The 13,250-nt window shown below is 48.4% G+C and overlaps 2 protein-coding genes across 2 annotated transcripts in view; both read left to right on the plus strand.

Moving 5' to 3' along the window:
* The first annotated feature begins 332 nt into the window (after positions 1-332).
* On the plus strand, positions 333-1,301 carry LOC137442716 (olfactory receptor 10AC1-like). Its single transcript, XM_068141681.1, has one exon. It carries the CDS (start codon positions 333-335, stop codon positions 1,299-1,301), a length of 969 nt encoding a protein of 322 aa, XP_067997782.1.
* A 3,983-nt stretch (positions 1,302-5,284) lies between these two features.
* The window catches only part of EPHA1 (EPH receptor A1), a 37,320-nt gene continuing 29,354 nt past the window's right edge, over positions 5,285-13,250 (plus strand). Inside the window, exons 1-2 of the mRNA XM_068142074.1 lie at positions 5,285-5,610; positions 8,597-8,664. Coding sequence (XP_067998175.1) covers positions 5,517-5,610; positions 8,597-8,664 — 162 coding nt within the window. The 5' untranslated portion in view covers positions 5,285-5,516. The remainder of the gene's footprint in view (positions 5,611-8,596; positions 8,665-13,250) is intronic.

The following is a 13,250-nucleotide window of genomic DNA, read 5'->3' on the forward strand; positions in this document are numbered from 1 at the left end:
GTACCTCATGCAAGTTCACAACCTGCCCTTGGTTGCCAACCTAAGAACAGGTAAGAAGAAGCAATGAAGACCCAAGAGCTGATTTTCCTTGTCATCAATATCATGGCAAAGATTCCTAGGCACAAGAAGCTTGGTGGTTATGAGAATATTGGTTTGAGAGTGTGCTGAATGTGACTTGAGTGGAATCAGTGATGGTTTTCAATGAAATCACCTTCCCCCCCACGCCAGGAGCTCTGCTACACTGGTTCTCCGGCACTGCAATGTTATTTCCTGTGGAAACGATTGCCAGGCATCAGGTTAAATTCAGCTGTCTCCTGTTTTTCTCCCTGTAGATGCCATGTGAAGGCTGCATGGAGAGGGACAATAAGAGCACTGATGTAACCATGGAATTCCTGCTCCTCGGCTTCTCCGACCTGCTCTGTCTGCGGGTCCTCCTTTTCCTCATCTTTTTCATTGTCCATGTGGCCACAGTGGTAGGGAACACGATGATCTTCATGGCGGTGCTTATGGAGCCTTCACGTTCTCCCATGCTCTTCTTCCTCTGTCAGCTCTCTGCCATCGAGCTCTGCTACACCTTAGTCATTGTCCCTAAGGCACTGCTCAGCCTGGCAGTGGTGGGTGGCAGCACCATTTCTTTCCTAGGCTGCGCTGCACAGATGCTCCTGTTTGTGGCACTGGGTGGGGCTGAGTGTCTCCTCCTGGTAGCCATGTCCTACGACCGCTACGTGGCCATCTGCCAGCCACTCCACTATGGGCTTCTGATGAGCCAGGGGCTGTGCCTCAGGCTGGCTGTGGCATGCTGTCTGGGGGGCTGTGCTGTGGCCCTGGGGCTCACAGTGTCTGTCTTCCGCCTACCTTTCTGTCGGCCACTTCGCATCAACCACTTCTTCTGTGACATCTCTGCTGTGCTGCACTTGGCCTGCACACAGAGCTACAGCACTCAGCTGCCCTTGCTGGCTGCCTGTGTGCTCCTCCTGCTGCTCCCCTTCCTCCTAATCCTGACCTCCTATGTTTGCATCGCTGCTGTTTTGTTACATGTCCCTTCCTCTATAGGAAGGGGCAAGGCCTTTTCCACCTGCTCTTCACACCTGTGCATCACCTTGCTGCACTGTGGCTGTGCCACCTTCATGTACATTCGCCCCAAGTCTAGCTACTCACCAGCTCGAGACAAGATGGTGTCTCTGGTCTACACCAACATCACTCCATTTCTGTATCCCCTAATTTATAGCCTGAGGAACAAGGAAATCAGAGGGGTCCTCAGGAAAATGTTGAGGAGGAAGAAAATAGCTCAGCTGCACTAGGTAGTGTCAGAGCTCTGCTGTGTGTGCTTGGGATGTTTTAGCAGAACAATGAATGCTTGCTGGAAAACAGCCCCATAACCACCACATTAGGATCAGATTCTCTGCAGACACCACCACAGCAAACATCCAGTCAAAATTCAACATGCATTGATGACAAAGAGACATCTCTGCTAAAAAAACCAACCAACAAACAACCCCCCTGAAAACCCCAGCACAACACTGCACCCAAAGGCAAATGCTTTCATGGATTGTGAGGAATCATAGAATCAACCAGGCTGGAAAAGACCTCAGAGATCATCAAGTCCAACCTGTTACCTAATACCTTACACCTCATGACAACTAAACTATGCCTTCAAGTGCCACATCCAAGAAGACCTTTGGCCAGTTTCTGGTTTCACTTTTGTGATTTCATGCATACTTGCATCTATGTTCTGCTCATCTCAGCACAATCAGATCAACAGAAAATGACTTAAAGCTCCTGTAATGGTTCCATTATTTTTCTTCCAGGTGAACATAGAAAATGGAAACTGGGTAATTTTACCAGCCCCAAAATTCTAAAGGGGTTATTGGAAGGTCAGAAAAAAGCCCATGCCTAGAAAGAAATGGAAATTGAGCTATAGTCTTCTCCAAATTTAGCAGAAGGCTGCAGTCCAGCATCCCCAGCACAAAGACATGGAACTACTGGAGCAGGTACAGAGGAGGCCATGAAGATGATCACAGGGCCAGAGAACTTCCCCTGTGGGGACAGTCTGAAGGAGCTGGGGCTGTACAGCCTGGAGAAGAGAAGGCTCCAGGGAGACTTTAGAGCAGCCTTCCAGTACCTGAAGGGGGCCTACAAGAAAGCCAGGAAGGGACTTTTTACAAGGGCTTGTGGTGATAGGACAAGAAGGGATGGATTGAAGCTTGGGGAGGGCAGATTGAGACTGGAGATTAGGAAGAAATTCTTGCCAGTGTTGGTGGTGAGACACTGGAACAGCCTGTCCAGGAGGTCATGAATGCCCCCTCCCTGGAGGTGTTCAAGAAATAATCAGAAAACCAATGTGGAATCGAGGAATGAGGTGAAGCTCCATGCCAGCTGGTTGGTTTCAGAGTCAGTTTCACTTCACCTTGCAATCATCTCCACATCAAAAAGCTGACTGAGGGTGCTATTAATAATTCTAGCATTGTATCCCTAACCTAAGGCTCTTGTCTCTAAAGATCTTGCCATGCCCCCTTGACTTCACCTGCCTGAGAGCAAAGGTCTGAGGCAGCCTGGTTTTACAAACTACTATGTGACTGTGTGCTTCTTCAGGTCTGTAGGTAAAACAGAGGGAAGGTCCAGATGGCTCAGCAGCTATGGACTCTGGACTAGTCACAGCTGCAAATCAGGTCTCCTAGAATCTGTATCATCTTTTCTGGCAGTTTTGGCCTACAAACTGCTCTCAGCATTCGTTCTAGGTTTCATGTTTTGATGTAATTAAGAATTCAAGTTTCAAAAATTAAGCAGGAAGCTGAAGTGAGAACAGAGTTGACAGTGAGCTGACAGTGAGCTTCCACCATCAATGCCCTCTTTCTACCTGCAAGACAGTGAGGTGTCTGATTCAAATATCTTCTCTTGGTGTCAACACTAAAAGCACTCAGGATGAGCATGGGTTGTTAACAGTGACCAGTGGCAACTACTTCTTTTCTGCACAGGATAGCAACACCATGATGAAGCCCCCAAAGCAACGAATAAGTGCAGTCTTACTGTGTTTAGATGGTGGAGGCAACTGTAATTTTTCAAGGAGGGGACCATAAGAACACTGCAGATTTGAAACAGACATAAAGCTTTAAAAAAAATAAATAAATCAATTAAATCCCCCAGAAATGAAAATATTAACACAAGACATTCATCTGCCAGGGTAAAAGAAGGAATTTACCATCACACTGTCAAACTGCCTGGCAATACGGCTGGTTACTGCATGTGATGAGTGCTAATGACTTCTCTGGTGGGGTATTTTCACGCTTCAGCTCCATTAAACCAAGAGTGGGAAAGAGCAGCTAGAAAATATGAGCGAGTGACATACTACAGAGGGGAATGTATTTGTTATAGAGACTACTATTGCTGTATTTTGAGCTAAAAATATTAGAATCCTGTTTTTCTCCAACCTAGCTGAAGAAGTCACGATCATCTCTATGAGAAGTAAAATGTCTCTGGGTCAGACGTTAGGGTTTCCACAGAAAGGCCAGGCACCAAACCACTTTTAACAGCTTAACCCACTAGATGGTAGGGACATATTTTCTGCAGAAAGATTCTCTGAAGTCAGCTGTTAGAAATATTCTAAGGTAATTGCTGATGCAGCAGAGACAGAAAACTCTCCAAGATAATGAAGAAAACACTGGAATATTAAAATGTGGTCATGGAGGTGAGAATAAGAGAGCAAGAGCATGAATTCTCTTCAGAGAATGAAACATCACAAGGGAGCACCCCTTATGCTCTACAGAGCTGCCATAGGTTGTTTTTCTTATGGCTGTAGGGATAGTGGCTAAAAGGAGTGAACCAGGAGCCACAGAACAAGGAGGGGAAAAAAAACCTGAAAGGGATAAATTTAGTGGCTCAGTTGGTAGCGCTGTAAGACCCTTAATGGGAAGGTCTTGAGTTCAAGCCTGCAGTGGGCAGTACTGTCCTCCCTACTCTAGTCATAAGGTCTGTGGTGACAGGCTGGACTCAATGATCTTGAGGTCTCTTCCAACCTTAGTGATACTGAATAGACATGAGGAAATTCCACTACTGCAAATTCAAGACACAGGATGTAGACAAGGAAACCTTACACTAGTGCTGCAGTGGAATAGTGGGCATAAAAATTAGAGACTTAGCACCACAGCCTGAGAAAGAGCACTTCAGACAAGAGTGAAGTGGAAGAAATTTAAGATAGAACTACTGTGAATTACATTAACACCTGAATTATCTGTACTAGATATTTTACTTCATATGCTATGTCAAATTTAAAGCTTAGTATTTTAACTATTTGCTCTCAGGTCTTCTCTTGCCTGTGTACGAACTTCTTGGGACAGCTTTTGGTTTCCAAGATGTAGGATTAGACAATCACAGAACTCACCAAAAGATACAAGGGACCTCAGAGAGTTTGTACTCCCAACTCCTGCTCACAGCAGGGATGACCCCAGAAGTAGGTACGTTGCTGATGGCTGCGTCCTTCTGAATCTGGAACACATCCAAGGGTGGAGATCCCCCAGCTTTTGTAGGCAACCTAACGAAGTCCTTTCTTTAGCCTTCCTTAGGGAGGAGGAGGAAGAGAGCAAGAAGAATGCAGCCTTACAGCAAGTGGAGTAACAATAGCATCTGTACTTTATGGGCAGGGGTGCAATAGCTGTGTATGGGTGGGAAGTGACATCCTTGATGAATGCCATAAGACGCTACAAAAGCAAGTAGTTCTGTATTGATGTCCCTCAGGAAGGAGCCTAAGAGTCCCATGAGGTTTTCCTACACAGAGAATCCTTCTGTTGCAGTTCCTCTACATTACTTTTTCACTGAAAACCAGGCACTTTCCATCAGTGCTGGGGCGCAGAATCCTGCCCGGTGAAGTGTGCTGGCTGTGGCTCTGCACCACGCTGCTCAGCCAGGGGAGGCACACGGACACGGCGCGCAGATGGATTTCCTCAGTTCCTCCTGCCAGGCCGTCTCCGCCTTTTCCCCGCCTTAGCACGGCGAGAAGTGGAACGAGCAGTCCCTAACGCAGCGCCCGGGCTCTTTTCAACCCTAAAAGTCACCACTGCGCCTCGGGGTGGGAGTGTGAAGCCCGGGCCCGCCCCTGCCCGGAGCCCCGTCTGGGTCAGCCCCTGGCAGCTGCCCGCGGCCGGCCGTGGCGAGGCGGGAGCGGAGCCCGTGGCGAGGGCTGTCCAGGAGGTGGCAATCGGGAGCCTCTGACGGGACTGGAGCAAAGGTGGAGGGAGGCTCCCGGGAAAAAGGTGGCTGCCTTTAAGGTGGGTTTATTTGCCTGCCAGATGGGAAGTCTGTGACCAGCCCCTTTAAAACAGGTAAAGGCAGTAAGACTTCTCCACCCACTTGCCTTGATCTTTCATCATAACTGTGGGCCAGGCAGGGAGGTTCTGCAATGCGTGCGCTCCGGCGAGGAGGCTGCAGGAGAGGTTCATGCACTGCAGGCAGGAGCCAAGGCTCAGAGGCCTGAGCCGGGAAGGCAGGCAGGGCTTGGGAGCCAGTCCCCGTCTCCAGCCAGCATGGAGCTGAGGACCAGAAGGAGCAGGATCAAGCTCTCAGTCGGGCTCCTTCTCTTTTGGGCTCTCTTTCCTCCCGAGGTGCCTGGGAAAGAAGGTAAGTGTGGGACCAGCTGGTCCCTCTGCCTGGGGGCTTGGGCGGGTAGGCTGAGTGCCCTCTCTAAGGGGCAGGGAACAGGGTCTGGCCCACATGCGTGGGGCACCAGGGGCATCACAGCCCATCCAGTGGCAGCTGGAGAGGAACTGGCTTGTGTCAGGAGGGCAGGCTAGTGTTGGGGGATGAAGGCTATAAGCAAACCCCATCCACACCTTGGTGGCTCGGTGAAGGGAGCCCAGGTATGTTCTTGCTCTCCCTCTCCACCCGCTCTCAGTCGAAGCACAAATGCCTCGGAATACTCCGTGATCCAAGAGAATTCTGCCTCTGCCTTAAACACATGCATTGCAGACAACAAGTTTAAACATAAACTGAGAAAGTTTTCCCCCCCTCCCCGCCCAGGGCTTCCTCGGGAAGCCCTCTTGGGAGTTAACCCTTATGAGCAAGAGGACAGTCATTTTCTCAGTGCTGGAAGGTGAGGCTGGCCCTTCCCCCTACCCCACTGCACCAAGGGAGAGCTAGGGTTTACAGTTTGCTCTTCCACCTCTTCTGAATGCTTCTCTTCTCTGTTCAGCTCAGCCCATTTGATTTGCTGTAGTGCTCTTGTTTTCTTCCATTTTGAGAATTGCACAATGGTTATGAAACAGCTGGGGAATGAGAATTTTTAAGAGAGGTGAGGAAGAGTACAGTTTTGTTCCATTCCCTGCCTTCTACTGCAGTTGGTTCTTGCCAGAGACTTCTAGTCTCTGTTTTGCAGAGACTTTTTCCATCCCAAGGACAGCTCTCCCATTTGCTGCTCCAGGCTCTCAATCAAGAGCACTTAGTCAAAAGCAGCAGTTCATTTCAGACTCTGCAGGTGCTGAGTGCCCTTTTGGAGCATTCTTGACGTGCCTGTTCGTACTGAGGACCTAGCAGACGCTGTGGAGAAGGCCAGCCTAAGCGAGCAGTAATGTAAGGCATGCAGGCCCTGGTTTCCCGAAGTGTGTGACCAGTAGCTGGCAGCAACACTCAGGGACTTCTCTGCCAGCTTCTCCTCTATCTTAACCATCGCATTTGGGCTGTGTCTGTCATCCACTCTTCCTTAATGTGTCTATCTGTGAACAGCTCATTTCCTTGGCGTCTTCTCTTATCTGAAGTCTTTCTTCTTTCTGGGGAGACCTCCCTTGTGGCTGGACAGTCATATGCATTCCTAGCAGTGAAGCTGTAGATCAAAGAGCTGAGCCCCCTGAGTATTCATATTCCCTGCACACTTGTAGTCCTGTTGACTCCATTCTTCCTTTCTTTGGGGAATCCCTGTTGTGGATTTCACTTTGAGAGTTCCTTTTTGAGAGTGAACTTTGCCCCCTCCAGTGGGCACTGTGCAGCTGCTGCTGGCAATGCAGTGGCATGGCACATGGGTTCTGCCAGGTTCCCATCCTGGCTGCTTCCGAGTTCCTTCTCCCTTGCTCTGCTAGAACTTGCCGTGCAGTCCTTCTCACTGCTTTAGGCCTGAAGTGTGTGGGATAGATATTATCTGGGTGATGGTTCTGGAAGGACAGGCTACCTCACCCTGGGAGCTTTTGGAGCTAGCAACATACAAACAGTATCTCCAATAGAGAGATTGAGAGCAGAAGGGAAGTGAGTGAGGAGCCTTGTCTGGACAGGGATTCTGTGGCTAGGGAGGTTTTGCCATATGACCATGCTGTGAACACTGCAAACTTGCAAAACCTGGATTCCTGCTTTTACCTGCTCCCAAGCCTGCAAAGGTGTTTCAGAGGTGAGAACAGCAGTGCAATCCCTCTTATCTCTGATTCCGGGCCCACAGCCTGCTTCCTCATTCCACAGGACTCTTGCTGATCTGCACTTTATAATCTATTACCTGCAGCTGGCAGCAGGATTTCCAAAGCGGTCAGATGAGGGGGAGGGAACGTGGTTCTTTAAATGTCACTGATACATTCCCCCCTCCTTCCCTTCAGCTTCAAATTCTTTCCTGAGATGTTTAGAAATTACCTTTCTGAATGCACCTCTCATAAAGGGAATCCCAAGGAATTTTCCTTGTTTCCTATGTTCTCAAGCTGAGGCTGCAGTAAGTGCACCCAAAGCAGCAGTCCATGCTGTCTGAGGCAGCTATAAAGGTGCACATCCAGCAGTGAGATTGACTCCCAACTCCTCTCTTTCTGTCTGCCTACCAACTGGTACGTTTTCAACTTTAACTCTTCAGATCAAGACTTGAGGGCAAGCTCTGCCCGTGTTTTCCAATGTCTTTGAGTGCTGAAGACGAATACTGCTGAATTTCTCTTTTGTCATGAGACTGCAGGAGCCAAGGCTTCCCACAGCCACACAGGGCGGTTCTGCAGGAGGTGACAATGCCTGGAGTCCTGGGGAGGAGAGGGTGAAATGATTTCTAGGCCACCATCAGATGGTGGACAGCCTCGATCAGAGGTAGAGGCCTCAGCTGTTGGAAAAACTGATGCATCTCATGGCTTTTTGGTACAGTGACAGTGGAAGGTCATTTCTATAGCTTCACACTGCTTCTGTGCTTTCCCACTGTTTCCAGCGCTGAATGGCAGCTCTGGGTGAGACTGATTGATCTTTTGTCTTGGTAATTTGTTCACATGCCTTCTTCTGCATCCATTTTGTCTGCTGCCTTGCTGTTCAGTTGCTAATGCTGGGTTCCCATTTGAATAGGCTCCAGCCTCCTGCTCCCATTCTGGGGCAGCTCTAGGAAGCTGAAAATTTTGCCAGGGCTGCATTTTTCAGATGTATGTGGGTATGTCTTGAGAGAAGGATGGAAGAGGAGAGGGTCTCATACACGAGAAAAGCCTTTTAACTCCCAACTAGCTGTACTGTCTTCCCATGCTTCCTCTAGCCATGCTTTTTGAAGGTGAAAGTTCACAAAGGATGTGGAGGGAGGCAGTGTAGGCTCTGTCTTCCGTGGCAAAACAAGGATGGAGCCATTCAATGGGCCATGAGTTGATTCACTCTTTTTTTGTGTGTTTTTTGTCTTCAGTGGATCTGCTGGACACAAGCACTGCACAGGGTGAACTGGGCTGGCTTCCAGACCCTCCAGAAGTCGGGGTGAGTACACACATTTAAGGATGTAGAGCTACTGGGAGTATTCAATGATAGAAAAACATAACACCAGTTGTAATTTCACCCTGTCTCCCAAGATCAGACTTCTGCAGCTCCCTCTCCTGAACATTGTATGCTGTGTAAGTGTCTCTGTCTTGCAGCCCTTTCCCACCCCCCTGCAGCCTCACCCACTAGCCAGTAGTGTAAGGATTGATGCCTCATTAACTTTCAGTAGTAGTTCTGATATCTATTGACTTACAGTAGCTCAGTGATTAAATATGTCCTTGAAATCTTTTGTTTACCCCAAGTAATAAAACTTGGTGGAGGGGAAAAACCCCAAATCATCACCCATCATATTCATTCTAATATGATGCAAATACATCTGATGTCTCCATGCCTGGGCAGATAGCCATGGCAGAGGTACTTCTGTCTCCAGGGCTCTCCAGAGTTTAAAATCTTTGTCTGTATAAGGTTGTTCTGTGTTTTTTTTTCCTCTTGAGTACTAACCTGAATGATTCAGTTACATGTGTTTTAACTTTGCAGAAGAAGTAACTGTTAAGTCATGAGGCAGCAATCTGGCCTGCTAGCTGGGCTGAAAAAGGTTCTAGGACTTTCTACCCAGCCATAATGCTGTATTTGGCCCACACAGCTGATGAGAGAGGCACTTCCCTTTGTTTCATGACTGTGAAATTGAGTTGATGGAAGTGCTTCAAAGTCTTTTACTTCTGAAACCACTATAAAATCTGACCCAAAAAGACAGATGAGCCCTGAGCTATTTTTGTCCAAGTACAGCTATTTTGTGTGAAGTACAGCTGAGTAGTGCTTGCAGCATCACCACCCATGGTAGCCAAGATGGTTTCCTTTGTTACAGCTGTACTGTGGGAGTGGTGGGAAGCAGGCACAAAGAGAAGGGAAGTGAAGGACTGCACTGCAGTGGTTAGAAGGGCACATGTTAATGCATAGCTCCAGCTCCTCATCCATGCTCTTATCTTCCTAGCAAGCCCCAAGCTTTCCTGGGGAGAAGTCTTCACCCTTGCTGCTTATAAAGTAGAGCTGGGTTCAACCTGTTTCTAACTCATTTTCATAACTTTTCTCTGTAATATGCTGTGGCTTGCAGCTCAGAAGGCTAACCTGTGCTGTATCAAAAGAAGTGTGGCCAGCAGGACAGGGAGGGGATTCTGCCTCTCTGCTCTGGTGAGACCCCACCTGCAGCACTGCCTCCAGTTCTGGCACCCCCAGTGTAAGAGGGACATGGGGCTGCTGGAAAGGGTTCAGAGGAGGCCACAAAGATGATCGGAGGGCTGGAGAACCTTCCCTATGGGGACAAGCTGGGAGAGCTGGGGCTTTTCAATCTGGAGAAAAGAAGGCTCCAGAGAGACCTTCTAGTACCTGAAGGGGGCCTACAAGAATGCCAGAAAGGGATTTGTTACAAGGGCTTGTAGTGATAAGAAGAGAGGGAATATATTGAATCTTGATGAGGGCAGAGTTAGACTGGAGATTAGGAAGAAATTCTTTACAGTGAGAGTGGTGAGACACTGGAACAGGTTGCCCAGGGAGGTTGTGTGGATGCCCCCTCCCTGGAGGTGTTGAAGGACAGGTTGAATGAGGCCTTAAGCACCCTGATCTAGTGGAAGATGTCCCTGCCCATGGCAGGGGAGTGGAACTGGATGATCTTTAACCCCCACTTCCAACCTAAACTATTCTATGAATTCACCCCAGCCTCCTCCTGCTGCTGTTGTTTCTGGGTGAGCTAGGGCCACACAGTGAGGTTCTGTATGGGCATAACTGACTTTTGTTTCATTAGTGTGGCTACTGTGGCTGTTAATTATGAGTAATTAGTGTGCCCTACTCAAAAGAGGTGCCCTAGTAAGACATAGAAGTAGATCATATTTTGCCCACTGTTGCCTTTGCTGTCCCCATCAGCTGTCTCTCTGGTAATTCCAATGCAGATCTAGGCTCCAGGCATGCTCAGGATGCAGTCTGCCTCTTTAAGAGATGGAAAAACCTGCTGAGAAGTCCAAAATAAGCTAACAGAAATCAGACAAACCCCATGGGAACAGTGTCTGCTTTTGGCACAGCAGGTTCACAGCAGTGCTAGGAGCTGGCCAACCTTCCTGTTGGGGCTGTAGCTGCTTTTTAAAATACCTGTCTTTGAAATACAGTAGCTGGAGCTGGGAATTGTAGAAGATGCTGGAAAACAGGGCCTGAGAGCAATCTGAACTAACAGATCAGGGTACTGGGAATTGATAAATGAACAGATGTTCATCTGTGGATGAACAGGAGGTGAAGAACAGATTCCTGATGATGCAGGGACTTACCTAATGATGTAATTTCCCAGTCACTGTCAGGTGGAAGGCTGACAAACTGCCACAAGCAAAAGGGGAACAGTGGTCAACTCCCTTAGAATTACAACTTTGAGCAGCTGCTTCTGAAACTTCTTTTTCCAAAACGAAGAAGGAAATGTGTTTACAAGAGAGCTAAGAGTCATTCAGAGGGGCTTTGTCACAAAAGAGCTAAGATCAATGCTGCACAATCTGACTGGCATGGGCATTGACAGGCTGGACGCATCTGAGCTGTATTGCATTCAGAGTTGAAGGCTCTTTGAGGACAGGCTGAGGGAGGTTGTTCAGCCTGGAGTAGAGAAGGCTCCAGGCAGACCTAATAGCAGCCTTCCAGTACCTGAAGGGAGCTATAAGAAGGCTGCAGAGGGACTGTTTGCAAAGGCCTGCAGTGATAGGATGAGAGGCAATAGTTTGAAATGACAGAAGAGCAGATTTAGATTGGATGTTAGGGACAAGTTCTGCACTATGAGGGTGGTGAACACTGCAACAGGTTGCCCTGGGAGGTAACTGAGGCCCCGTTCTTGGAGATGTTCAAGGTCAGGCTGGACAAGGCTCTGAGCGACCTGATCCTAGTGGAGGATGTCCCTGCTGCCTGCAGTGGGGTTGGACTGGATGACCTTTGGAGGTCCCTTCCAACCCAAACCATTCTATGATTCTGTGATCTCATGCAACACTGCTGCTTGTACCTTCCCTCACATGCCAGAGCTCTCCCATATGTGAGCTGGAGTGGTGTCAAAGTGCTTATCACACTGGGGAGGAATTTGCTCTGTGGAATTTTCATGCTTTATATGGACACAGTCCCTGAGTCATAGCTCAGGCAAGGTTGGCTAGTTCTGTGGAGGTGGAATTATGCTTTTTTTTCTCGTTACTTTTAGCCAATGACAATGGATGGAGTGGCTTGCCATGGGTGATTGTTTCATGGTCAGACCCCCACCCCACCATCATCTAACAAATTTCTTGATTCTTTTTTCCATCTTTGAAGTGTTCAGACATCAGTACCAGCCTTGCTACTTCAATTGATTTGAAAAATCAAGGAATCAAAGAATGGTTTGGATTGGAAGGGAGCTCTAAGGTCTCCTTGGAGCCTTCTGTTCTCCAGGCTAAACAACCACAGCTCCTGTCCCTATAGCAGAGTTGCTCCAGCCCTCTGATCATCTTGGCCTCCTCTGGACCTGCACCATCAGGTCCATGTCCTTCCTGTGCTGGGGGCTCCAGAGCTGGACACAGCACTGCAGGTGAGGTCTCAGCAGAGCATAGAGGCAGAATCAGCTCTCTCCATCTGCTGCCCACGCTGCTTTTGATGCAGCCCAGGCTGCCATTTGGCTTCTGGGCTGCAAGTGCCCGTTGTTGGCTCATGTCCAACTTCTCATCCAGCAGCACCCCCAAGTCCTTTTCTGCAGAGCTGCTCTCAATCTCATCAACCCCAGCCTGGATTGGTATCAGGGGTTGCCCTGACCTAGCTGCAGGACCTTGCACTTTGCCATACTGAACCTCTAATTATCCTCAGCTCACCTCTCCAGCCTATCCAGGTCCCTCTTCATGGCATCTCACTGTTCAGACTTACCAGCACACCACTCAGCTTGGTATCATCTGCAGACATGCTGAGGGTGCCTCAATCCCTCTGTCTATATCATTGATGAAGAGAGTGAAGAGCGCTGGTCCTAGTACAGACCCTTGAGTGGGGATATATGAATCTATACATAGTGATATGTGAAACAAGTGTGCTGAAATAGGTAGGTGAAATGTTGGGCTAGAGTATCCTTATCCATCACCTAGCAGCATCTGTTGTGACCAGAGCTGTTGTCATGCAAGGCCTTAATGTGGTCAGACAGTCCAGAGGATAAGCAGACAGCAGAAGCTGGGTTTGATAAACAGGTTCTGCAATTAATGTGCTGCAGCTCTTGGCTCATGTTAGTACCTTATCTCCCCAGAAGAACTTGGCTACAAGTTCAGTTGGAAGGAGATGAGTGGGATGGAGACCTTTGTGTTAGTGCCCTACAGGACAGGTAATTACATAATGTAGTTGCTCCTCCCTGAAAATAATCAATGGATCATTGTGGGGAAAAATCCATCATCCCACCCTGGAAGGTACTGCAGACAAGTAAACATCATTCCCTGTGCAGTTGTCTTGAAGACTCCATGATGATTAAACTGAAGTTCCCTGACTGCTGCTGAATGATAAAAGAATTAAAAGCAGTCTCCTTGCTGTTCTCAGCTCTAGTTACAGGAGTCCTGAAGTTAGATGTCTAG

Source organism: Melanerpes formicivorus, unplaced genomic scaffold (genome assembly GCF_026170545.1).
Source record: "Melanerpes formicivorus ecotype bairdi unplaced genomic scaffold, bMelFor1.0.p_v2 SCAF_8, whole genome shotgun sequence".
NCBI classification, from domain to species: Eukaryota; Metazoa; Chordata; class Aves; order Piciformes; family Picidae; genus Melanerpes; species Melanerpes formicivorus.

What these genes read in the sequence shown, in the direction of transcription:
- LOC137442716 (XM_068141681.1), top strand. Translation starts at nt 333, where the DNA reads ATGCCATGTGAAGGCTGCATGGAGAGGGACAATAAGAGCACTGATGTA.